General features: G+C 45.1%; 1 protein-coding gene across 13 annotated transcripts in view; it reads left to right on the forward strand.

Moving 5' to 3' along the window:
* The window catches only part of AGAP1 (ArfGAP with GTPase domain, ankyrin repeat and PH domain 1), a 301042-nt gene that overhangs the window by 184251 nt on the left and 89499 nt on the right, over nt 1-27292 (forward strand). For 9 of the 13 annotated variants that reach the window (XM_023930576.2, XM_023930573.2, XM_086898926.1 and 6 more), the window contains 3 exons: nt 1333-1437; nt 12841-13009; nt 25768-25929. In XM_023930576.2, coding sequence (XP_023786344.1) covers nt 1333-1437; nt 12841-13009; nt 25768-25929 — 436 coding nt within the window. The remainder of the gene's footprint in view (nt 1-1332; nt 1438-12840; nt 13010-25767; nt 25930-27292) is intronic. The other 4 variants (XM_086898932.1, XM_086898927.1, XM_086898929.1 and 1 more) reach the window with 1 other exon arrangement.

Raw genomic sequence — 27292 nt, forward strand, 5'->3', positions numbered from 1 at the left:
TTTAAACCACTTTTAACAAGAACAACTCCATAGGAGTTGGAAGCACTGTGCTTGGTAGGACATCTTTCTATGTTCTGTTTTCCCTTTATTTTAATTGCCTTGTACAGTGAGAAGGGAAAAACTTGCTTTATAGGGATTAGGGAGCTGAAGTTTGTGTGGGGTGGATTCCTGGTTGTCATTTATTGAAATGGATGCGTGTCCACTTTGTCAGAGCTTGATCTGTGACACCAGTGTGTCCCTGTGGTAGGTACTGTCCATAGGATCTCCCCTGGACATTCCAGTAAGGCTTTGCACAGCCATAATATTGTCTGGACCCATTAGGAACTGCCTACTGGCTGGGGTTTGGAAATTAATATTTCCTAAGGAAGTGCATTCTTCATTTATTGCCTTGAGTGTTCTAGAGCTTGTGGTATTTTATTTTTCAAAGTGAAATTCTGTTTTGCAGCTGAGAACAGGTAGCAGTTCCTGTCTGTTTGTCTGTTGGAACACAATGATGACTTTTAATCTTTGCTGTTGATGAGAAGCTGTGGCTGCCCCATCCCTGGCAGTGTTCCAGGACAGGTTAGACAGGGCTTGGAGTAACCTGGGACAGTGGAAGGTGTCCCTGCCCATGGCAGGGGGTTGGAACTGGGTGCATTTTAATGCCCCTTCCAACCCAAACCATTCTGGGATTCTGTGATTGTTGGCATTCATCCCTGACTGAATATGGTGGAAAGGTGATTCACTTGGCCCAGCTCCTCTCCTTTCCAGTCACCTCTCTGTCATTAAATTAATCCAGGATTTACTTGAAACACTTTGTATTTGCTCTGGTTTTCTTTTGCTACTCTTGCCTGGGATTGGGGTTTCTTTTGCTGGAATCAGTAGCCAAAGTGGCTTCCATGGTGGTGTCACCTTTGTGCAGGGGGAATGAGAACACAGATGTGTGCTCTTCTGTGGGCAAGGAAGCCCTAGGAGCACGCTGGAGGGAGGCCACACAAGCAGGACCCTCCCTCAACCTGGGGCTCATCATTTGTTTTAGAGGGTAAGGAAATGCAGAGCATGGTGTCTTCATCAGATAGGAATCTATGTGGGTCACACTAAAATGTGCTTTCCTGAGGTGTGGAATTCAATGAAAAAGGAGGTTTTTCTACCCATTGGACAAAGCCAGTGGAGGGAATGTGCATTGTGGGAGAGGCAGAATGAGGAGCTTAACTCGCAGGAGAAAACCTCTCTCAAAATACTGGCAATTACTCTTCTTTTTCTCTGTGTCTTGGGCAGTTGGGTGTTGTCTGGAGGGCAAAAGTTTTCAGAAGAAAAAGGGTTTGACCTTTTCTCTCTCTCTCCCCCCACCAGGGGATGCTGCTAAAGCGGAGTGGCAAGTCCCTGAACAAGGAGTGGAAGAAGAAATACGTGACACTGTGTGACAACGGCGTGCTGACCTACCATCCCAGCCTGCACGTGAGTACTCCCTGCTCTGGAATGCTCAGCCCTGCAAAGCAGTGCCAAGTGTGCCTTTGGTGAGACCACTGTGGTGGGGGAGCTTCTTTCTTCATTCCCCTCCCTCTCAAAGAATCATCACCTGAAATAAAACTCCCTGCTGCAAGTCTGAGTGCACTCCACTTCTCTGAATCCACTGGGACTGGGGCTTCCTTGCATCCCAAGAGGCTGCTGGAACTTTTAAAGGCTTTTTTTTTCCTGCTAATTTCTTTTATGGATTTGTTGTTGATCCCAGGGTTAAGAAACAAACATTTTACAAGAAAAAATTTCCTAGAGGTAGTAAAGAGTGAGGAGACGTCTCTGTCAGTGTGCAGGGCTTGTGGTTTATTCAGGAGTAATTCTGAGCAGCTTTCTGGAAATGGCTTAGCCATTAAAATATGTTCCATACAACTTTTCTATGTTGAGGCATCTATCCCTGTCCCAAGGATGCTGTCTGCCCCTAAGAGTGTGTGGCACAATTCCTAGTGTGGATTTGGGGGTGGAAGGAGCACAGAGATCCCACTCAGGAGTAGCCCACCCCAGGAATCATGGTGCGATCCTCACCAAGGTTAAATAAATAACTCAAGGGTAATATATATATCTATACATACAGATATATTTATATATGAGGTATAGATATAGATGAGATAGAGATGAGATATATAGATATATAGAAATATCTATCTACACACACACACACACATATATATATATATATATATATCTGGCTTTATGTAATATCTGATCTTGTATTTTAGCATCATCCCATGTATGCAAACCAGAGGGTTGCCACTTGTAATATTTTTAGGGCCAATTGTTTCTAAGCCTGCTGGTGGCATCTGGAGCTCCTGGGCACTTTTACATTAAGGAGTGAAAATCAAGGTTTTGATGCATTTTCTATAAATTCTGGGGTTTATAGACCTGCACCTGAAACTGGCAGGAAGCTTCTGCTTAAATGGGGTGGTGTCTGAGGAGATGGAACCCTAGAATCATTTAGGCTGGAAAGCATTCTAAGATCATCAAGCCCAGCTATAGCCCAGCACTAAACCCACACCTCCAAGTGCCACATCCATGTCTGGCCCCGCTTGCTGTTCCCTGTCTGTGGGATAATAGCACTTTTTCTCTGCCTTGACACAAGATTTTATAGTCTCAGGTCCTGCCATAATGATGCTTTGCTCTGGTTTCTGATGTGATGTCCATGTCTCTTAAAAATTATGTGGTAAATTAGATGACAAGTAGCTTCAAGGCATTGCTGCTTCCCATCAGAAACCTCGTCCCTCAGCCCCCGTGTTCTGGAGCAGGGTTTTCACTGCTCCTTTGTGTGATGTGGTTCACATCTTTCTGCCCAATTTGGTCACTTTTAGTGCCTCTAAATTTGACTAATTCTGCCGTGAAGCAGCCCTGAAATACCCAAATTTGTGTATTGGTATTGCTCCCAGAAGGGGAGCAGAGATACTGCGTGCCCCCATGGAGCTGCCACCTGAGTCTGCCTTAGATTGTGCTGGTCATCAAGCAAGGAGGAGGCTCTTGTGTGTGCCCTGGTCCCTTCCTGGCTGCTGGAAAATGTTCTATTGTTCCTGGCAGGGCTGTGCACGTGTGAGGTTTTCATTGCTCTGGCAGACAATGGAGAAACTTCTCCTCCTCAGGCTCCCCGGAGCTGCGGCGTCGCCCCCAGAGTAAGAATCCATTGAGGTTACACGTAATTACTTTGAGATTAGAGGTAAATCCATCGGAGATTAGAGAGAATCCATTTAAAGAAGAAGTAATTACCAGCCTGTAATTGTTTCCCTCTGTCCCCCACCGTGCCCCCCCACCCCAAGAAGGTGCTGGGCTGGGTGTCTCTGTTTCCTCCTTGCGTGGGTCGGAGGGGTTCGTGAGGGAACCACAGATATTTCAGTCAGTCTCACTCCCAGTACACTTTGTACTAAACTTCCTTGGCAGGAATGGGACAATTTCTTTTTGGGGATTTCCAGCTGAGAGGTTCTTCCCCCAAACAGAATACCGTGTTTTGGTTTTGCTGGTTTTGTTTATTAGTAATTTTTTGTTCCTTTTTTTTTCACAACTAAGCCAAAGTGATGATTTTTAATGCTGTGCTTGCATTGCTGTCTGGGATAATTTCTTACATTGTTTTGAAAAATCAGAGCCTTATTCCTACCAACTTTTCCATTAAGCAGCAGTGAAGAGCTTTTGTTAGCCATCTAAAATCAGTTTTGTAAACTTGTGTAAAGCCTGGCTTTTACCAGATTTAGATTGTTTCAAATGTCTAGGTCATTTTAGCTTATCAAAATGTTGCCCTTTTAATTCTGGAGTGCATTTTTAATTGCAGTGAAAGGTGGGCAGCTGGCCTCTAGTGGTGGCAGAAAAAGGAAATTTAGGAGATGATTTGGTCTGTCCAGCCCGTGGTTTGAGTCAGAGCGAAAGATCTTGTGTTGGAAGGAGCAATTACACTGTTTAGTGGCTGTTAGTGAGCATTGTGTTCAATATTGCTCGAGGTTTGGCCACAAGTTGGATCAGTTGTCTCTGCCAGATGCGTTCGGTGGCGGCTCAGGCACCAAGCAGTGGGTTTAACATAGAAAATAGGTACTGCAGAATCCAGCCCTGACATCCTCCTCGAAAACATTGCCTACAGAATGAAAGGTTTTGGGGTGGGGAGGGGAAAATCCAAAGAGGCCCTTCCTTGCAGAGGAGGTGTCCCTGGGAGGGTCAGGCCTGTTTGGCAGGGCAGCGTGCTGAAATGAGCGCCGCATTGTGCCAGCTACATCAGCCACTCCTGGTGCCACCAGCTTGGTGTTGGACACAATAGAGAAATCCCTCTCGTTTCTTTCTTTTCAAGAAAGTGAGGGGAGAGGAAAACGGGGGAAGAAAAACATACGTACATAAGCACCCTACTGTTTCCTGACTTGGTCATGTCAGGTTTTTTCAAGAGCCTCAAACCTTCCCGTCCCTTGGGATGCCGAGGAGCTCCGCCGATAGAAAATGGTTGGGGATAATGAGAGAGAACTTTGACCCGCAGGCTTCAAAGTTCACCAGAGCTCCCTATTCATCTTGGGCTTCTGGAGCAGAGGCGTGGAGTGGATCACTAAAATTCTGGCCGGCAAATTCCGTGTCAGCCTTCCCAAAGGGCCCCGGGGGAATTTGTCGAGGCATCTCCTGGCTTTTTAATGGCGGGATGCCCCGCGCAGGGGCTCCCGGAATGCATTCGCCGGGATACCTGCTGGGCAGCCCTGCTTTATCTGAGCCTTCTCCTGATGAATAGCTGGTGCTGGCTCACCACTGGCTGCCTGCCACGGGGTTGCCAGCGAGCCACAGGTCAGCGCATGACAAAGCTTTAGCTGTGGATGTCCATTCTCTGCTCTTGTATCTTCACCATTGCTGCACCTCATTTGTGAAAAGAAGAAAAGGGAGGGGAAAAAAGGCTGAAAACAGCTCTCTTCTGGTAAGGGAAGTTTTCCTCTTTTATGTTTAGCTTGGTCTAGGTTTGATTTCAAATAAAAGCACAGTGCTGGGGCACCTTATGGGGGAGGAAGAGCTTCTCAAATACGTGAGAAGGAGGGTGCGATGCCCATCTAGAACATCTGGTACACAAGCCCCACGTGTTACACAGCAAGGTTAGTGTTTGCTTGCTGCAGCCTTTAACCTTCATCTTCACTGCTCCAGTGTGATGAGCTGTGGCTTCTAAATGTGATTGGGAGGGGGATATCTGCCTTTATCTCCGTGAGGGAGGTGTGGGTTCACCTGGTTTGCTCAATTCATCTCATGGTAGCCACAGTTCCAAATTGTCCCTTAAATATAGTGCTGGCTGTGGTTGAGCAGCCCTCATGAACATTAGCAGTGTTGTTTTATCCTCAAATATATTGGATGGTTTTTCTTTTTAAAAAAGGCATTATTTCATCCTGGTAAGGAGTCAGATCCAACACTGAGCTAAACTTGGCCCAAGAGCTTCAGAAATACATTACATGGGCATATTCTCTGGGAAGACCCTACAAACACCATAAAATTCCTGAAGGCTTGAGGTGTCATATGAGCTTTCTCTGCTTGGCCGGTGCCTCCAGAAAAAGCAGGTGGTGAGAAGCAGGAGGCTTTTGAGAATGTTCTCTGTGTTGGTATCTGGAAGTGTTGTGGCTCCATGCACAACTCAGGTCCCAGTGTTTCTCTCAGAGCTGCAGTTGAAATTTTTTGTTACCAGCTCTTGTGATTTTCCTGAACTATTTGGAAGCAGAAAGCCTGCTTGCAAACACAGGATCCCATCTCCCCTCACCCTTGAGAGCAGTGTGGTGTCCTGTGTGGCCAGTCAGCAACCAGAGCCTGGTGCTGCTCCAGCCGAGGGAACCGCGTTCCCCTTCCTGTTGGGAATATCCCCCACAGCCACGGCTGCAGCTCAGCTTTATTTCCAGGGTTGTGTTACCTCAGGAGGTTCAATAGCTCGGGAGTGTGTTGTTTGTGTTGCTTTAATAGAAATATTCATGCTCATATATTTCTAAAATACCATTGTGTATGTCCATTGCCCCCCCATTTTTGCTCTGAAGGAATGTAAAGCTGGATATTGGCTGGCTCTGAAGGGCCTTTTAACTGGCATTTCCTATCAACAACTAATCCTCAAAGCAGCCTTTGGTAAATAGAGACTTGGACTGACAAAAGGCCAGGCTGGAGAGGGTTTGGAGCAACCTGGGATAGTGGAAGGCCCCTGTCCATGGCAGGGGTAGAACAGGATGGGCTTTAAGGTCTGTTCCAGCCCAAACCATTCTGAGATTCTGTGTCACTTTTCACATGTGATGTAGCTCTCCCTCCTGAGAGAGCAGTGATCAAAACAAATCCTGTTTTTATCTGAGTATGGATGAGGATAATCTGAAGCTTTTATTGTAGTTACTATTTTGTCCACTAGCATGCCTAAAACTTTGGTTAGGATAGAAAAAAATGAATTATGGGAACAGTTCAATATGATGTAGTAATTTCTGATTTTTATAAAGTCCTGTAGCTGTACAGATCACTCAGTCACTTTTGAGCTTCCTGGAATACTTCTTTACTTTCTTAATCTGAAAGATGTAATAGAGTGAAGTTTGGGAGAAAAATATAAAACTGAAGATCATAGAAACACAGAATAAATATCCTGAGTGTGAAGGGAGCCACAAGGATCTGTCCAGGCCTCTGTGCCCTCGAGGGAGTTGACACTCAGTAGTGTGGCAGACACAGCTGAGCTTTGGCAGAGCTGCACAGGCTGGAGCAAACACACATTCCAGTGTTGGGTCTGTCTGCTTCTTCTTCAGAAAGTCAAGGAAAATTCTGATGATCAGAATGAGTTGCAATTTAAAAGGCGAAAGCCAAGCTATTAATTAATCAGGGGGGGTTTATAAAATTAGAGCTTCCTGTCCAGCCGAGCTAACTGCTGTGGGTATAAATGCTTCATAAATTACTCAGGATGATAAAACTCTGGTTTGTCTTTTACAGCAGCTCTCATTACAAAGGCTGAATGAGAAGTGAAGTGCAAAGGGAAGAGTTTTCTTAAAATTTTATGCAAATAAGGGATCCATTTACGAAAGGACCAACATTTTGTTGCTGTTGTGTTCCAAGTCTTACCCTGACTTCCTCCCCTGTTCCCGCAACATCGATGGAGCCGATTAACTCCAGTGTGTAGATGCAGCCAGTGCTTTTTATTACTGAAATTTAATGTTCTTGATTCCCAGTGTGAATTCCCAACCAAACAGATTCATGATGACCTTCCTTTTGTCAGGACAGAGCACTTGAGGGTGATCAGTGTTTTCCAGAACAGGTTCCCACTCTTCTGTGCTCCTCAGAAATTACCATTTCATGGCTTTCCTTAGGATTAACTATGTATTATGAAGCTGAATGATACCATGGCAGTGTTTATACGTGAGAAGGGGGGGACAGCTAATTCCCCAGGACCATTTGATGAATATATTCCACCGTGGCTCATATCCCCACGGTCCGTCCACAGCTCAGGCTCTTACAGGGAAAAGCAGCGAGGGCGAGGAGTTGGGGAGACTTTTTTTTTTCTCATTGTTGTTTCTTCTTAGGTGTGCCTGTGGCCCCACACGGAAACCAATCAAGGAGCGATTTATGTTCATTAAGGGCTTGTCAAAACTGAAAAATTTTCTAATCAACAGCGATGTGGCGGCGGCCCCTCCATGGCTGGGAGTGTCGCCTCGGCGGCAGCGGCTCCGTGCCTGTTACAACTCTAGGCTAGGAATCTGCTGATGATTACATTAGGCTAAGCTGCGAAGTAAATGAACCATGGCTTATTTAGGTGCAACTAGCTCCAGTGTAGTCCTGCCCCGCAGGGCACTTTATAGCGTTTTATGGCTTTAAAATTAGTGTAGCTTCCCATTTGCTGCAGGGTGCTGCATGTTATGCCTTTGAACTCAATAAGCAAAGGGAAGGGGGCCTTTTGTTTTTTGGTTTTTTTTTCTTCTTCTACCCCCACCCTTTTATTCTTTTTGCAGTTTAGCAATTTTGTTTTGCATCTTTTCCAGACGGCGTTTTGCAATAAAAATGTCTGACTGCCACAGAGAGGCACAAAAGTCAGGGCTCCATCCAATTTCCCGAGCTGCTCTTGGTTTGGGGGGAAGAGGATTTGGTTGTTGCTGAGGGTGAACAATAGGTTTTGTGGGTCCAGTAGGTCAGCTCACAAAATTGGAATTGTCTTTCAAAAAATAACGCTGCACACGGTCTTTAAAATGTCATCCAGAGGTGCAACCATAAACTTCCTTTTCCATAATAATTTTTATTACGCCTCAGATCAGGAAACACTATTTCAAGCTCAGTAAGTGGAGCCTTAGGAGTGTTACGTCCGATTGAGCAGTGGGGGGAAACTGCCACAAAATGAAGGTGTTTTTTACAGAATCCCAGAATGGTTTGGGTTGGAAAGGACCTTGAAATTCATCTCGTTCCACCTCCTTGCCATGGGCAGGGACATCTTCCACTATCCCAGACTGTTCACAGCCCCATCCAACCTGGCCTGGGACACTTCCAGGGATAGGTTAGAAGCTCATTATCTCTCAGTGGAGACCAGGCACAGATCTGGGGAGGATTCCAAGCCTGTACCTGTTCCTAGCGATGGAAAAGCAGGCTTTGGAGAGATTGGAATAGCTGAAAAAGAAGAAGGTATGATATTCATACCTGTGTGCTATTATAGCCTTGGAAAGTCACTGCTCTCGGAGAGTCTCTCATTTCATATGTGGTGCCTTGGAAAAGGGTGGCAGTGGGACAGATGGAAGAAACATAGGGAGACCTCAAGGAAGGAGCAGATATTTTCTTACATTTTAATGTTGTGACACATGGCTTATCCCCAGGTGAGTGGTTTTAGTGTGGACTTGGAAACCCCTTTGCCCAATATAAAACTACAACCCCAGTGGAGGGCTTTCTCCCTATCCACCACTCTTGTATTATTTGAAAACCCTCAAACTCCAGAATGCTTTTTATATCTCTGTTTTTGATAATCTGAGCCATATCTCTAGCTTAAGGATGGCTCTAGAGCACAGCCATGCATAGGTCAAGGGGTAATGGCTTTAAGCTGAAGGAAAGTGGATTGAGATTGGATATTGGGAAGGAATTGTTCCCTGGGAGGGTGGGAAAGCCCTGGTTGCCCAGAGAAGCTGTGGCTGCCCCTGGATCGCTGGAAGTGCTCGGGGACAGCTTGGACATAGGCATCAAGGTGAAGCTAGCATGTAGCCTGGGTTCAGCTTGTGACTTCTCCAGCTTTGAGGACCATCATCGTGAAGCACAGCTGTAAATTCAACGACTGCTGGCGTTCAGAATCCAAAGAGCCCCCCAAAACAGCGGTGTCTCTTTTCGGTAGGCCTGTTTAGAAAACACGATCATACCCATTTGCTCAATTTGCATGTCTGAAAGGCTTCTGCTCAGTTAATTGGTTAAATTAATTTCTGCTGTTGTAAACAGAGAGCTGCTGTATTAAGAGCAGAACTAAAGTAATTTTACTTTACATTATTCTGTCATGGCGCATCGTTCCTTTCTTACTCAAGGCGATTCATTTTGTGGGGCTGTCAAGTAATGTTTGGTGTCATCTTCAGTCAATGCAGCTTTTTTGATTTTCCCCTGATATTTTAACAGTTTATTTAGTCCTGTAGATAATGGTCAATGGCCTTGAGTAGTCAAATTAACACTTGGGTGGCGCCGCAGCGGAGCGGTAACCCGGGGACGAAAAGGGATGAGAATCGACGCGGGGAGCGCGTTTTGGGGGATTATGGATTGATGGATGTGGAGACAGCGTCGCCCCGCTCTGACTAAGATGGAGCTGCCAGTTAGTGCTGACTGCAGGCCATCACCTGCCTGGTGTCTCAGCAGCTCGGGGCTGGAGACCTCGGGTAGCCCTCGGATCCCGGGATCGGCGGAACGTTCCAGCTGCCAGAACCGGAGACGGCGCCGATTGGATTCAACCCTGTGATTCCTGTCGGGATCTCTTTGGGACAGCGGAGGCACTAATGGCTGGTGTCCCCCCTGCCCTGGGAGGAGGGGGAGCCGTGTTAAGCCGTGCTGCTGGCAGTGAGCTGCGAGCTCCGGTCCCCCCGCCACAACTCTCAATTGCTAGCAGGTTTCTCTCACTGCACCTCATTTGCATCTGGGACATCAATTAGCATGTTTGTTGAGGCTAATTGAATGAAACTCAATCATAGCTCTTAATTGCTTGACTATGTGAAAAGAAATCACATTAATGCAGCTAATTAAGTGTATGGCAATAGATGCAACATAATTAGGAGCGAAATGTAAAAAACAAGCGACGGCGGAGGTGCGAGCGCGGGGTGCGGGGATCGGCGCGCCCGCGTCTCCTCTGTGCCACATGTTTGGGGAGGGGTCCCTCTGCTTTGCTGCTGGCTTTAATTTTATTATTTTTTATTATTTTTTTCTCCCCTGCCTTGCTGAATGATGAACGTGGGCAAGTTGAGAAGAAAAATGCAAATGGATTCGCAATTACTACTTTTTCAAGCTGTTGAGGGGCAGAAGATGGCACGTCTGGGGTGGCCCACTGTTGAGTGGGCTCTAGGGACTTGTTAAGTGCTGTTTAAAAGTACTTGGCTTTGAATTACCCTCATGCCTTGTTAAAGGGTTTTTTTCCCCTTTTTTCTCGGATCAGCATTTTCTACAACTAACATCTCGGGGAGTTATCCCTGTACCATTTGCATATCAAAATCCAGCTTGCTGTCTTCTCTTTAACACAGCATATTCCAGATGACAGCAAGACCCTCATCTGTTCTAATCTGATCAAACCCTCCATTGCGCTTCTGAAGCCTCGGCATCATTTTGTAGTTTGAACTTTCCTTCCCCGAGCGGGGATCTGACGGGGCTGGGAACGCGGTCCTTGCCCTCCCCTCCTCGGGGGGACCCGCAGATTATCGCCGTGCATCCTGCACACGATGAAAGGCCCTTTATTATTTACATTTGATATATCCCCATAAATATTTAAGCTGACATTAATACCTACCCGGCATCTGTTGTTGTTCCGGGCGCGTCGCTCTAACGGCGCCTGCAGCGCGTTGGTTTTGTGCTTGTCGACCCTCCCTCCCTTCCTCCACTGGTTTTGGGGCTCACCTCAGCCTGCTTTACCCCCAGTTATAAAAACCTTCAATAACACCCTGCCACATCCCAAGTTGGGAGATCACACCCACCCTTCACCCGAATCGGATCCAAAACCCCTTTCTCCAGTTGAAGTTGGTTGTACGTTAAATAAAACTATTAGAAAAGAGCACGTGCCGAGGTTTAGTCACTCTCTGATTAAACCTCACTTCAGAGCCCACAAGCAATAAATGCTCAATTATCTTCTGTTTATTGTATTTTAATTTGTGAAGAAGTGACACCCAAACAAGAAAGTGCTGCCAGGTTCATAATTTATGGATGAAAATTGTTTGTTCTCCAGCACCTAGTAAAGGAATTTTCCTGAGTGGATTGCCTTTGTTTTTCTCTCGGCAGCAGAGCTCTGTGTCCTCTCCCCACAAATTGTTCAGACCTCACCTTTTCTTGTTAATAATTCTCACAGAGCTTGGGAAAAATAAGCTTCCTTGATGGCTTAGTTTGAGGGTTTTATCACTGATTTCTGTTAACTATGAAGAAATTATTGCTGCTCCAGATTTTTGATGGGTTTTGAGCGGAAGAAATAATTTGTGTTGTAAAAACTGCCAAAGGTGAAAGAATCTTGATGAGGGAGCAATCAGCTCCCTGGATTGTGGCAGCAGTGATACAGATTTTGGGTGAATTCAAAAAATTTGTTGGGAAATGGGAGCCCAGATCTTCTCCCAGCCACCTCAAATCACTGTTTTTTCTCTTGGGGTCCTTAATCCCAGAGTCCTGGAATGGTTTGAGTTGGAAGGGACCTTAAAGCTCATTTCATTCCATCCCCTGCCATGGGCAGGGACACCTTCCACTATCCCAGGCTGCTCCAAGGCCTGTCCAGCCTGTCCTGGGACACTTCCAGAGATCAAGGGGCAGCCACAGCTTCTCTGGGCAGCTTTTTGTGCAGTGCTTTTTCCCCTTTTCACCCCTGATTTTACTCTCCTGTGCTGCCCCTCTTGCATATCTCCTTTACAAGAGTGTCTCTTTTGTTGCTTTTCATGTCCTCAAAATTGTTCCAGCTTCGATTATTTTTTTCTGGAATGTGAGTGACCACAGCCCTGTGTACCAGGAGATGAGAACTTAGGTGTCTTGTGTGCTGGCTTTAGCATTCACCATCTCTCCTGGAAATACCTGTGCTGGTGTATCCCAGGATCAATTTGCCCTCTGATGAAAACACCCATGTCCATTTGCTTTCCTGTTTATTTCCCCTTTGTGAGCTTTCCAAGCAAGAATTAGCAAAAGCCTTTTCCATTTCTGGCTCCCAGTGTTTGCTCTAATCAGATGCAATTTGCATGATTTTTTTTTTCCCCCTTTGATGATGTTTTGGTTAGGTTCAGGAAGGGTCATATTCTAAGGAAACGAAGTTGGAATTACTGAAACCTTCCCTGCTGGTTCCCTTTTGTAACTTTGGTGCCTGCTGACCCATTCCAGCCAAATTTGGGGAAGGAGATGAGGGCATAAAGCACTGGCAGAGAGGAGACACAAGTCAGTGTGCTCAGCAGGGATACTCAGCCTTGTCTTCTACTGTTTAGGACCTTTGGCTGGTGAATTCCCACTCATGGCTGTGTTGTGAGTTACCTCTTACCCAGCTGGTAGTTGAAGGATCCATGAGAAAGCTCCAGACTTTTGGGGTTAATTGTGAGAAATGTGGAAGGGATTATCAGGAACATGGAAGGAAAGGAAAAACCATATGGTGGGTGCTGGCAGAGGATGTAGGGCCAAAGCCTTGTGAAACCAGGTTTATTAATCCTGGTTAACATCATCCCTGTCTGATGTTGTGTTTGGGGTTTTTTCCTCTCTTTGCAGGATTACATGCAGAACGTTCACGGGAAAGAGATCGACTTGCTGAGAACCACTGTGAAGGTCCCTGGGAAGAGGCCACCCCGAGCCACATCAGCCTGTGCCCCCATCTCCAGCCCCAAAACCAACGGCCTCTCCAAAGACATGAGCAGTTTACACATCTCTCCAAATTCAGGTAAGAGAAGACCTTGCTAGGGGGGAAAAAACTGGCAGAAAGCCTGGATTTCCAGTGTTTGTAGGGAATTACCCTCAACAGCTGGGACAGGGATGGATATCTCAATAATTGGAAAGGGCCAGGCTGGTGCTGCTCAGAGCAACCTGGTATCGTGGAAGATCTGAGCTTTAGGGTCCTTTCCAACCCAAACCATGATGGGGAAGTTTTTAAGCCCTGACTATTCATCTGTCCCCCAGGAGAGATTCTGAGTTTCTGAGCAGCCTTCAGTGTCTGTCTTTCGTGTATTTGTTACCTTGTACGTGCCAAAGCCCTACATAATTTCACAGTAATTAACATATGGGAGGAATTCACAATCTCTTATCTAATACTCTGTGAAAAGCAAATGCTGTATGATCTGAAAGGGCTTTTTATGGCTTCCTGGTGAGATCCACAGCCCTTCTTCCCACTTTTGGAAAGTTCAGTATTATGCATTCTCCTAACAGCAAGATTCTTCTTTGGAAAGCTGTTTTAATTTATTGATGGAAGTGGTTTATAGCTCCTTCTGAGCTCTAAACAAAGACGTTTATTGTTTGCTGAAGTACTTGTCCATACAGCTAAGTGGATTTTAAAAAATTGCATTAAGGGAAAACATTTGAGGCAATTTATCTTGTAAAATGCACAGCTTGTACAAAACCCATAATGGTCTAGTGGAAGTTCTGTCAGCATGTTTGGGATGACATCCATAAAATGCCAAGTGCCTTTTGCATTTGTGGGTAATGTAGACACCTCCTACATGTGCCAGGAAAACCATCCCCACACTCCTGTCCCTGTGCAAAACCCACTGGGATGAGCAGCCATGGGATGCCTGGATATTAAGGTGTCTTCTCTTGGATGATAATAATTATCTGTCTCATACTTCATAGAATCAGGCTGGTTTGGGGTAGAAGGGACCTTAAATATCATCCAATTCCAGCCCCCAGTCCTCCAAGCCAAGATGAAATTCCCTGTTTTTTGAGGCATTCCACTTTATTAGGGGAAGACAGGGAAGTTTTTCTCTTTCCAGCTCTGAATGGTATTGTTTGAGATGGATTTTTAAAGTGATGCCACTGAGCAGACACCCCTGGATATCTTGGCCTGGGACCTGAGGTGTCTGAAGCCATGATTTTATCAAATTCTTGTTTCAGGTTGTGACTTGGTGCTGGAAGAGTTCATATGAGAAAATTCTTCATGGTTGGGTTGTTTTTTTCCAGTTGAGTATATAATTACATGACTAGATGAGAGGAGTGCTTTGTTTTTCAATATACTTCCTAATTTAGGGAAGAAAAGTGCTGTACTAAGTCAATAAACTGCAGGTGAGACATTTAAATAAAGATACTGCAGTTTTTAACACTCTTGAACACAGTAAAAAATTACTTGATAGCTTCAGAGAAGCAAGTTTCTGGAAACACAGTTAGAGAGATATGTAAGAATTTAAGGTTTATGGCATGGAATTTACATGTTTTGGCATCTACTAGGATTGCCAGGTCAGAGGGAAATTTTCCATGCCAGTTCACAGCAGGTAGCTCCCACTGTGTGTGTGTGTGTGTGTGTGTGTGTGTGTGTGTGTGTGTGTTTTCTGGCCAGCCTGAGGTACAGAAAGAAGTCAATTATGCCAGAAATTCCAAATGCTGGGAAGTTCCAAATAACACTGTAGGAACAGTTGGAGCTTCTCTCCTCCCTCTTGGCTTCTTCATCCTCTTGCTTAGAAATACTGAAAGACTTTGCTCTGTTGATGTCTGGCCAGCATCTGCTGCTTGTTATTGGCTCAAAAGCAAACATAAAAAGGAGCTGCTAATCAGTTAAAAATGATTTAAAAGAAAGAAAAAGAGGGCACTGTCCCAAGCTGTGCCTGCCTGATGTGGTCAGGGACAGTGGTCACAGCTCCTGATGAGTGGGAGACATGTAGGTACTCGGGGCTGAGTTCTGCAGTGCCAGGAGGACACCTGGAATCACTGCAGTTATGTGCCATGCAGCTCAAAACACCTGCAAATGATCCCTTGCAGGCTGTGCTGTGGCCTCAGAGCTTCCCCTCACTTGTTAGTGCTGGGAAAAGTGGTGTCTTGAGCCTGTGTGATGCTTTTAAATTGATCACAGGGCTGAACTTGTCACTTACTGGTTGTCACTGGGAGGTTTTTGTACAGGCTCTGCCACACGGAGGAGGCTTAGACTAAACAGGAGGAATCAGCACTTGATAATTTGATTTTTAGGCCTGTAAATTTGCTGTATTTTCTCTGCTTCATGTTACCTCTTCCCCAAAACAGTTAAATGCTGCTTGGCTTGGTTGATGCCTTCATTTGAGACCTAAACACTCCTTGGAAAGTGCCCCTTAAGGCTGCATTTCAGTGCCAACTTCGCCAAGAAATCTCTTAATTAAATGCCTATTTGATTGCCTGTAACTGATATTTTAAGTTCATGTTTCAGCAAATAGTTTTCTGTGAGTGTAATTTCTTGCAATTCAACCACTTTTGTGATCCTACCATGGTCTGTGAGCAGCTCGAGCTCCTCCTTCTTCTCATCCCCTTCCCTCTCTAAAGCATTTTTGGACCTCGGTGATTGATCAGACACCTTTAATTTCCTCCCACATGGGGAGGGTCTTTCCCAAGGTGCTTCCCATAGCAGTGCTGTGAGCAGAATAGAGGGAATGAGGCTGATGAGGGCAATATTGGGAATTCAGGAGGGGCAAACTCAGTTCTTTGGCACTACGAGTTGCAGCAGCCAAGCAGCAAGCACAGGGTTTTCTGTTGGATTTACCTGACGTAGGTGCCACACACAGAAGGGAAAGTTTAGGACTCTGTCATTCCTATCACATGGGATTTTGTCACACTTTGGGGCACTTCTGAGCTGAACAAGATTGTTTTTCTGATTTTAAAGACTTGGACAAACAGACATATAAAACCATCTCTCCATGACAGCTCTCCTGATCCATAAATGTCTTTACATCCCAAGCTTCTGGAAGGAGGTATCTCTGGGTAAAATCATCTTAATAACAAAAGCCAAGTTCCAGTCCTTGAGAGTTTGTGTTTCAGAGATGTTAAAAATAAATAAATAAGACCTTGATGAGAATACATCTTTAAAAAACTCCTGATTACTCTTCCCTGCTGGGTTTCCACTGGCACAAGGGCTGGGAAAAATACTTTTCCCTTGACATCAAGTCACAGTCCATTGTCACAGTCATGGTGGGACAGTGAACAAACTGGAAGTGAAACAGCAGCAGGAAAAAGGAACATTTTCTGTGCTCTGTCAGAAAGCAGGGAAAGGAGTAGAAGGTTGGGCTGCTCCTGCTGTTGCAAAGCCAAGCACCTTGCCTGGAAAAGGTTGACTTTGATTTGAAAACTGATCTCTTCTTGGCTTCTTGGAGGTGCAGTTTGGGGTTCATTGTGTAAGAACTGGGATTCTGTGTGGCAGCTTCTCCCAGAAAACACAGAGATATGCAGGATTGTTTTAATTGTGTTATTTATGTTGCAGAGATTTTAAATAACAGGTTGTTAACTGTGGCTTTAGGGAAGGTGCTCACACTTGTAAGCTAACTTGGTAGGAATCTGTGCATTGGGGGAAATGGATGTTTACTCCCTTTAATCTAAAATTATGTCACTTCTGTGGTATTTTCAATCCAAGCTGACAAACGATGCTGAAGTAACTGAAATTTAAATTAAATTTACATGGCACTGAGCATCGTTCTGCTGATGCAGCTCAGTTGGATGTCCTTCAGAAAAGGGTAATTCTTGGACTTGCTCAGTTCCAGCTTTGTTTTCTAGCTGGAGCAGGGCCAGAGTCCTGTGCATCCCACTGGCCAGCCTCTCTGCCCTTTAGGAGCTGGCTCAGCCTGACTTTGGAGCCAGGAGTGGGTCCAGGTTTCATTCACTCCTGAATTGGGCTGGATTTGAGCTGCTTGACCTGAAGGTGAACTTATTCCTGAAATCTCTCCCAGGAGTCATTTATTTCTTTTCCTCTGCAAACAACCCAAAGCCTGAGCTGTAGCAAGAGCCACTGATGTAGAAAGTTCACATCTAAAAATAGCTTATGGTGTAGAGATAAATTGTTTCCTGATTAACACTTCATTTAAATAATTTGGTGCTATTAAATTTCTTTAAAATGGGGACTGTACAGTATGTGAAGAATCCCAAAATGTGTTAGTTCCAGGGCCATCGTTAAGTGTGCTGAAGGTTGTTATCTGCTAACTGCTTGTGACATTTCAGATGCTGCAAGAGCGGCAGCTCCATGTTCTTATCACTGTGAAGTTCCTGTCTGTTATTAATTGTGATCATCTATCAAATCCTCGGTGTTTTTTGTGGATCATGTAATAATCTTTCTTAATTGGGGGTCACTGTGAGGATTCAGATGTTACAGTTGGGCTGATGATGAGGAAAAATGTTTCTCAAGCCAAGAGTTCACTGGAGTGGGCAGTTTTTCCAGAGCCTGTGGACCTCGGGTTCCTATGCAAATAAATGAACTGAACTCAGTTCTGGAATCTGCTCTGAATTCCCTCCTTGGAGGTGACCTGGTGTGGTTCCTACAAGGCCAGAGGTTGGTGGCTGGGAGCTATTTATCACCAATTCTGGATCTGGCCGAGGGACATGAGGTGACTTCACACAAAACTTCCCGCACTTCCACTTTAGAGTGATTTTTATGCGTTTGCCAGAGATCACAAATGCAAGTTTGTGACTTACTTTTGTCATTAATCACCCCAGTCAGTTTTCCATCTGGGTGGCTTTGCTGTTGGTTCAGTGATACACAGCTGCAGTGGTGGGAAGGAGAAGTTGGCAGTTTGCTCATTTCAAAGGAAAAAAGCCCAATTTCAAGTGCATCCGAGATTTCCCTTTCATCCCACTAGAGGGGGATCCCTCAAGGTCATTTTCTCCATTTCCTTAGGACTAGGATTTGCCCTTTCCAGAACTAGAGAGACACAAACTTTTACTGTTAGCACCCTATATTCCTTAATAATGGGAGAAAGGGAACAGGGGACATAATAGCAATAATGAAATAAATATTTGATAAAATAACTGCGTTAGTTAAATATTGAGAAAAATGAGTTTGCTGAGATTTTTCTCTTCGGGCTAAAAGAAAAAAGGAAAAAGGAGCTGTCTGAGGATCCTTCCTGGAGATGGGCAAATCCCTAATGATGATGAGGTGGGTGAAGGGTAGGAATGTGTCGTGGAGCTTCAGGCAGGTGACTGGAGCCCGCGGTCGGTGCCTGTTTCCCTCTGGATGATTTTCATGCCTCCGTGGCGCCGTATCCTGGATAAAATCCCAGATCTGCCTTGTCCACCCGATGAAATCCCGGTGTCCTGGCAGTCACAAGGCACAGCACGAGCTTGTTGGATGTTCAGACCTTTGCAGGATTGTCCATGCTTTTCCCCCCAGTGATTTTAAGCTATTAAAGCCATCGGGAGGGTTGAAGCTGATTTACCAAACAGGGGAGGGAAAAAAAAAAAAAATAATAAAAAAATTCACAAATGTGTTTGGAGTATTGAACTGCCGTTGACATCTAAAGTCCCAACCATGCTGTTTTCCTCCACACTCCAGCAATCAGGACATCCAGCAAACCCATAAAAAACCAAACTAATAGCATGAATATTCAGTGACCTAGAATACTAATTATTGTCATGAATATTAATGTGATCGGACTTGCTTTTTCCTCTTCTCTTTCTCTCTGGCTCGGATTTTTTTTTTTTTTTCCCCCTCTATTTTTTTTTTTTTTTAATTTTTTTTTTTTTTTCCACTCAGCCAGCTCTAAAGATGGACCATAATGAGAGCATTTAAGAGAGAGAACGCTCTCCGGCGTGACAGGGACCGGGGTAATAAGGAGAGCTTGATTAACGTGGTGCACTTGGGGGAGAGATGAGAAGATTCACGTGGGCCTGTTGTGGGGGAGGCAATGAGGCACCGGCGGCTGTGTTGCTGCTCCCTCAGATTAATGAGGCCTAAGAGTGCATTAGGAACAGTGACAAAGGTTTGATCTAATGGGCTCAGTCATTTTTCCTTTGAGTGACAGACGCACAGAAGTAATTGGCTGTGCAGAATGGCAGCTCATTGGCAGTACTTAAGGATACATTATCCCCGTTGTGTGGCCCGCAGAGGCTGTTTATCAAAACTGCTCACACTGCAGACATGCATTCACTTAGCTGCTGTTACAGTGGCAATAGCTATTAAAAAAAAAAAAAAAAAAAAAAGTCATCTCGCATTGGTATCTATTGTCTCTTTTGCGAAAATAAAGTTTCTTTGTTCTGTTTCCTGAAGAGGCGGTGAATGCCAGCAGTGCTCCCTCCCTAACCCGAGGAGGTTTGGGCAGGCTTGGAGCTCTTGGGAAGCTCCCAAAGTTAGCCCAGTTCATCTCAGCAGTGCCGATCCAGCGCCCAGGTAGGACCCACCACCCCCTCTCCAGTCCCATTATTAATAATTTCCACAGACAGTCGAAGGGATTAAGAAGCATTTTACATCCTTTGCCTCAGGGCTCTGCACATGCTCCGCTGTTCCTACCTCGGAATGATTTGGAACTCTGCTGTTATGTTTTGCAGAGTTAAATCTGCGGTTCCTGTTGGCATTCACAGCCAAATAAGAGCGACACAAAGCAGAAATTTTGCCAGGAAAACACTCACCTCTGGGTGAGTTAAAGCTGCAGTCCCTGAACAGGCAGATAACCTCAATCAGGATTTGCCCAGAAAGCCAAGCATATCTTATTTATTGCTGTTATTTGTTAAAACTACAGAAAAATAATAATAATAATAATAATAATAATAATAATAATAATAATAATAATAATAATACTCCTGCCAGGAAAGGAAAGCAGGCTTTGATCACAGCAGAATAAATAGTCGGGGATCTCGAGCAGAAGCCCACAGTGAAGATCTTGGGCTTAACTTTCTTTTAGAAGAGATGTCTCCTCTGATGACTTAATTTTCCTCCACACTTGCTGTGTTGCTTTGGCATGCTCTGAGAATAATAGCTTTCCTCGTTATACTCCCAGCACCACGTCCTTCACTGCCAGGATATTTCTTGGCACTGCCTTGTTTGTTCATTAGTATTGACCCAGCTCGGTTTGTGCGCTGCTCATCGAGCCCAGTTCAGCAGGGATGGAGATGGAAGGGTTTCCTCTAGGAACAGCTGCTTGTCCTTAGGAATTTTGTTCAGTAACTAAATGCTTCTGGGGGGAAAAAAAAAAAAAAGTATTAAAACTAAGTGAAACTCAGAAGTGAGTTTATTGCTGCGGTGTTGAAAGTGATAGCGTGTTGAGGGAGAGTTCCAGCACTGGAACTGGTGTGGTTTGGAGAGATTTTTGTCAGAGTCACAATGGTTTGGGTTGGAAGGGACCTGAAATATCATCTATTGCCAACCCTCCCTCTCGATCATGTTTTATGTGTGAGGAACCTCAGGGAGTTGGAGGTGCCTGATAAAGGCAGGGCAGAGACCCTTCAACTTTATATTCAAGTGCTGTGGGGATGAAACAGAATCCATGGCAATACTGGGGGCAACTTCACCCCCCTCAAGAGCCTGGCTATGAAATTCAGAGCTCTTCAGGTCCCACAGTCTCCTCAGAACGTGGCCAGACACCAGGGCACTGCCTCCCTTCCCAGCATGGGACTCTCCTCAGTGGGAGAGGCAAGGAGCTGTTTTCCCAGATTTCAGTGCAGCACATGATCTCCAGAGTGGGCACAGAAAGTGGGATGCACCTGGAAGAGATGGATGCTGAGGCAGCAAGCTGATGGAACCCAGGAGAGCCATCCCCAAATGTTCCTGGTCCCAAGGTGAAGGAGAGGCAGGAAGCACAGCTGGGATGGTCAGATACTTCTCAGGAAAGGTTTGTCCACTGGAAATGTTTCTGCACAACTCTGGGCATGAATTGTAAGCATGATGCAGAGCTGTGGATGGGAAGGGAATGCTTCCCATCTTTTTGCAGCCAGCAACGGGGCTTCTCCCTTTCCCTTTCCACCCTGAAGAGACTCGAGGGAGCAGTGCTGGGTGTAGGTTTGGAAGGGGCATCCACAGCCAATCTAACCTACTTGACAGTGCCTGGTGCTGAATTAGAGGGCATTTCAAGAATAGGCAGAATTCCTGCAACACAAATTGACCCAACATGATTTGAAACAATTAACCCTCTGATATCAAGAGTCAGGATTTCCTGACCCACAACTCTAATGTATTTTTCATTAGTTCTAACAGCTGGTGAGCGCAGCCCTCTGGCCTTAAGAGGGAGAGGTTTATTGCCTTCTCTTTTTTTTTTTCTTTTTTTTTTTTTCAGAGAAACTCATCATGAACATGAGGAGCTTGGCACAAATAAAACATGGTGAAAGCAGAGCAGTAGGGCTGCAGTTTATCTGAATCAGTCTTTCTGTGCAGCCCCCTGCGAGTCTCATAGGCTGCTGCTTCATAGAAAAATATAGTTCTGCTTCACAACTCCTGCACCGACTGCTCGTCTCATAAATCCAGGAGTATATTAGTTGCACTTGTGAATGTAACTTCTGGTAGCTGATTTGTTTGGAGGAAACCACAGATGTGTCTGCAGCGGGGAATGGAAATCATTTGTGCCCAGTATCGTTTGTGTCACTTGTATCTCACTTCTCAGGGTCTGCTTGTGAATTACATTCATTCTGCATTTGTAATTAGTGGGTGGCGTAGTTGGTGAAGGCTTGAAATGATGTGTCTGTTCCACTAACCTGTGATAATTCACTGGATTATTAAGTTAAAACCAGCAAAAGAGGGATTGCTGACATGCTGTCCCTCGTACTGTTCCATTACAGGAGCAGACGTGACCAAAACCATCAGTGGTTTCTTTTTTCGTTGAACAAGTCAGTGCATATGTGTAAGACATCATTCCTATTAATCTTAATTGCATATTTTATTACCATTTTTACAATAGACCCTTTACCTTTTGGCTTTTATCTGCTAGACACACACTGTTCACATCTTGTCCTGTCCCGTGCTTGTGTGAATCCTGATTATTTTCATTTCATTTCTAAGTCTTGCATTTCTGCTCTGTTGTTTTGGAAATCCAAAAGGGCTGTGTGTGAGGAGCCAGAGTGACTCCCTTGTTCTCCTCCTGCCCCCAGTGTGTGTTTCCCTCAGCTTCTCCACACACCTCGGCTTAATTCCTCTTGCCTCCACCTGCTCTTTGCGGTGATTTATGAATAAATGGGTATTCAAATGGGATTTTGTGTGAGAACGCTCACTTTTCTTAGGGGCTCGTCTGCTGAGCAGTGGCCAAACCTGGAAATTACCTTGAATCTTAATTTGGATGGGTTTTGTGGGGCTTAATTGTTTGAACGTTTTGTAAGCGCGGCCGTAACGGGGTGTTTTATAACATCAGAAAAGATAGTTTTAATAAAGCTGTCTAGAGCTAGAAAGAGGAACTCTTTCTTTGATGCTCCTTTGGTAGATGAAAACATTTTTGTTCAATAGGAGACCAGCATCTTTTTTTTTGCTCATTTGAGACAAGTTCTGGCAACATACTGATATTCATTCAAATATAAATGCCATATTTCCTTTGAAATGCAAATTGTTTAAAGAAAAATAGCATATGGTAGAGGTAAGTACCTTTTCAAATCAGCTCCCACACTTTAGGGATGTGAGTACAGCTAAAATTATTCTTTGGAAAGAATCTGGAGCCTTTGACACATTGAAGCTTGAACTAATCAAGGCTTCCCAGTAAGCATATACACATATCCATATCAAGGAAACAGTGCTGAGAATACATGGATTAGCATAGTAATTTAACTGCCCCCTGCTAATCAACTTAAGCGACCAGCTGATGCATGTAGGATGCATTTGAAGAGACAACTCTTGCACAGCTCCAGCGTGGGCCAGGTAGCAGGCCAGGATCCATGTGAAGATGGGTGTCTGTCTGTCTGTCTGTCTGTCGATGGGGGGACAAGAGGTGCAGGATGTGGAGGCTTCATGTGCCTAACCCAACATTCAGACTTTGCTTTTCGTGGACCAGAGAGCCATGGAATGGTTTGGGTTGGGAGGACCCTTAAATCTCATCTGCTCCAATCCCCCTGCCATAGGTGGGGACATTTTCACTGAGTACTGCTGGCCTCCTCTTTGTCACTGTCCCCTGCTAATCTGCTGAAAGACTGAGGTGCTTTCTGTTGTTGAGGCTTTATCCTTGAGGAAAATGAAAGGACTTTTGCCAGGTCTGGTTTGGGGTTTGCCCACTGTAGATGGGAAGAACTGTGGGACTGTGCTGGAGAAGCTCTGTGTGGCACACACGGTGTGCAAGAGCAGCAGTCCTTGTTTTGGGGTGGCAGCATTAGTGCCTAGTGTGGGATTCATGTCCTGCAGTTGGGCTGAGAAGTGGAATACTTAGGGCTGGATTGGGAAGTAATGATTTTTAAATAAGGTTCTAAGTAACGAGTTTGTACTAGAGCTGAACACATCGAGGAGGGGAACAGGAAAAGAAAGGCACTCTACCTTCTATAGTCTGGCCCTCCTGATATCTACTCAGGGATTCTGGCTCAGTGGTCTGATATGTCATGGGAATACACACCTTGGAGCACCTGGACAAAGTGGGATTTAATCCTGAATAAATACTACCATGAAGGTTGCAGGATAAAGGTTAGCAGGCTATGGCAGTAGGGAAGAGGGAGCTGGGCTGGGTTCATCACTGTTCAGTAAAGTGTCACATGAGTGCACTTGGCACCTGTTTTGTGCTAGCAGCCCATAGCTTTGAGAGAGGTGCAGTGGAAGAAAACTTCTTTGGTTCCCAGAATAAGTCACTTTTCAGCAGGTTCATGTGACAGCCTGGGGTTGGAGTTTCCTCAGATGGCATTGAGGTGAGAGTAGAGCTTTTGGTGCTGACATGATGACATAGAAATCTGGATGTTCTCTTTTGAAGGTTTGGTTTTGCATCATGGTTAGAAGGTGATTTGGACACTTGTGTTCAAAAACTCGTGGACTAGGTGGAAGATGTCAGCATAAAAATATCACTGCTTGTGTTGAGTCTGTGTTGGCCTAAATCTCAAGTTTGTAAAACCCACTCAGTCTCAAACTCTTGTCGCTCACATCAACAATTCCCTTTAATTTGGTGGATCATCAAAATAATTTATTAATATTCATTGTTTTTCTGGATTGTGAAAACCAGGAGAAAAGGGGATTTCAAACACCACAGAAGCTGATTTGGAAGGAGAGATTTCTTTTAAGACAGCACAAAATACAACTTTTGTCAGCTCACGTTTTTGTTTTCTGTTGTGGTTTTAAAATAAATGTAGTACTCTGCTCTGTAGTCTCATGTCTTGGGAGGTCCCAACATGGCTCTAAAACCCACCTTAGGCTTTGCATAATTAACCAAATGAGTTTTTCTGTCTGTATTTGATGTCTTCAAAGCAGGGATTGCCAGGCAGAAGTTCTTGAGGGCTGAGTAAGTACATTGAAGACACAGATACTGTGATGGATCTGTGTTAAGGACTAAAGAGGAGATTTTGTCTTGGGAAAGGGGAGGAGAGAAAGGGACAATTATGCCAACTCTAATAAACACAAAGTAGTTCACTAAGCTCTGCTGTCTTCCCAAAGGCTGCTCTGGGAAAAGACATAATGATAGAACTGGGAGTCAGGAGATCTGGGTTTTATTTTCAAGTCTGCCACAATCTTCCTTTGTGGCCCTGGGTCATTTAACCTCTGAAAAATGGGGGAAATGATAGCAGATAATTAACAACCTCACAGGAGCATTGAAAATTAATTCATTAATTTTTCTGAACTCATCAGTAGAAGGTGCAATGGCAATGCAAAGTGTGAGGGTACGTTATAATATTGCGTCTGTTCCTTTCCCTTTGCATGTGTTTTTTTTAAGAGTATTCTGCAATCCGTAGAGGACCTGTGGGGCACCTTTAGAGAGCTGCCATGAGGAATGAAACTGGCACTGTAAATTCTTTGTGGCTTTATGATATGCAAGACCCGTGCTAGGAATGGAATAAAATGTGCTCAGAACCCAAAAGCGTGGAGCAGGTTTTGGCCCATAGCAAGTTGTGGGTAAAACCATCAGAAACCTGAGTTTCTGGAAAGGTTTTAATTGTTTCTACTCTAAAATGTATTCAAGCAGATCCCACTTGTCCTGTTTTATGGTGAGAAACCTGTCCCTGTCACTCCTGCTCTCACACAGCTCCCAGCATTTTAATGTCCTAGGCCTCAGTGATTGTGAAAATACAGAAGTGTTAACGGGGTAAAGGCTGTTCTTTGTGTCACATTCCAGGGACGAGCCCCAGCAATGATCCCTGCAGTCAGCCCAGTGTCTGCTTTGTGTCACGATGCTGTTTTAAGATTAAATGTCCAAGAAAGTTTGTTGTTCTTTTTCCCTTGGCTTTTCAGTGCCGACAGTCATTTGCTCCCCATCATTGTGTTCTGGGGGGACATACCTGTGTCAGGTATTATTTAGAGGTGAATTGTTCATAACTCTTGGAGTTGGCTCAGTTGTATAAACAGTGGCTTTTAGGAATAAATTGATTTTCTGTGCGCAGTCTAACAAGCAGACAAGCTCCAGAGAGTGTGCCTGGTAGCAGGGTGGTGGAGGATCGTGTTTCCCAGAAGGTGAATGAACAGAATGAGGTGACACCATGAGAAATTTGGCTTTTTTTGTCTTCCTAGCTTGATTTGAGCTGGTCTCAGGACTATCAGCACCAGCGCTTCAGGGAGAGCTGTTGCGTGGGTGAAGTAATCCCTGTTTCTGCTCTTGTTCAAGATGCCCCCCATCCATCCTGATGCAAAACCCCTTTTGTCCTCTCTATTGACACGATTTGTTTTCCCTTTGTGCCTAGGGAACGTGACTACTAGCACATCTGTGTCTCAGATGGCCAGTGGGATCAGTCTGGTGTCCTTCAACAGCCGCCCGGACGGTATGCACCAGCGCTCCTACTCGGTCTCCAGTGCAGATCAGTGGAGCGAGGCCACAGTCATTGCCAACTCTGGCATTAGCAGTGGTAAGAAACCTGGAGCTTGGGGGGGGTCACATGCTTTGGGATCAATGGGGAGTTTGGTGCTCTTGCTTTTTATCTCGAAAGGAAAAAAACCCAAAATGATGCCAGCCCCGTTGCGCTGTTGGGTGCTGAACTTGGCAGTGTCTGAGGGGAAAGGGGAATTGGAAAAAAGGGAATGGGTCCATGCAGTACTTCTTTTATGAGGGCACAGAGTGACAGGGCAAGGGGGAATGGCTTTAAAGTGAAAGAGAGGAGGTTTAGCTTGGATATTAGGGAGAAATCATTCCATGAGAGGGTGGTGAGGCCCTGCAGAGGTTTCCCAGTGAAGCCGTGGCTGCCCTGGAAGTGTCCAAGGCCAGGCTGGATGGGACTTGGAGAAACCTCAAAGAATTCTGTGATTCTTTTTTCAACATGAAGAGCTAATATAGATACAATACTGCTTAATTTTAATTTCAGGTACATGATCATAGGATCCCAGAATGGTCTGGGTTGGAAGGGGCAGGGAGACCTTCCACTATCCCAGGTTGCTCCAAGCTCCGTCCAGCCAGGCCTTGGATGCTTGCAGGGATGGAACAGCCACATAATGTGTGTTGTTTGCTCAGATTCCTTGCCCTGTGTGACGGGTATTAGCAGTAAATGACCCTCCAGATCTCCTCAGTGTGTCCTTTCTCTGCTGTGCTCTTGCTCCATTGCCTGCACACTCCTGGCACCGACTCAGTGTTTCCTCTGTGGAGCATTAACAGCATTAAAAGGAGCAGACACTATTCCTGGTGGTGTTTTGGGAGTAGTACTTTGTAGCAATACTTGTTTTTAAAGGGTAGATGTGGTATTTGCTACCAGACCAAGCTGAATAGGTCAGGAGAAAGGGGAGGAATGTTGTTTCTGATGGCTGCCCCTAAAATAGGACCAGTCAGGGGAATATGGGAAATATTTCACATGTCCCATATATATTTCTGTGTCTGCATAAGGTCTGAATCTGACTATAGCATCCTGAGAGCATCTCTGGGGTTTCCAGCAGCTCTGGACAAGTTTTCAGTGCCATCTTAGGAGAACAGAAGGTTTAAAATCAAGATCACCTTGTTTCAGAGTGGCATTAACTATCAAATTCATACTTATCAAAGCACAGACTGTTTTCTAGAGCTGTAACCATGTGGGCAGCACCTTCAGGAGAATTTGCATTAAAGTGGTCCAGATTTTGCCTAAGAATTTTCTGATTGAGCCCTGCAGGAAGGCAGGGATGTTGTGAAGCAGCACAGTGAAATAAATGCTCCAGCCCTGTTCTCTTCTGTGTCCACCCAGCTCACCCACTCCTGGTAAAGCTTTTAGGGGAGGCAGCATTCATTGCCCAGCATGGATGCTGAGCTGG

Source organism: Cyanistes caeruleus, chromosome 7 (genome assembly GCF_971803275.1).
Source record: "Cyanistes caeruleus chromosome 7, bCyaCae1.hap1.1, whole genome shotgun sequence".
In the NCBI taxonomy this organism is placed as follows: domain Eukaryota; kingdom Metazoa; phylum Chordata; class Aves; order Passeriformes; family Paridae; genus Cyanistes; species Cyanistes caeruleus.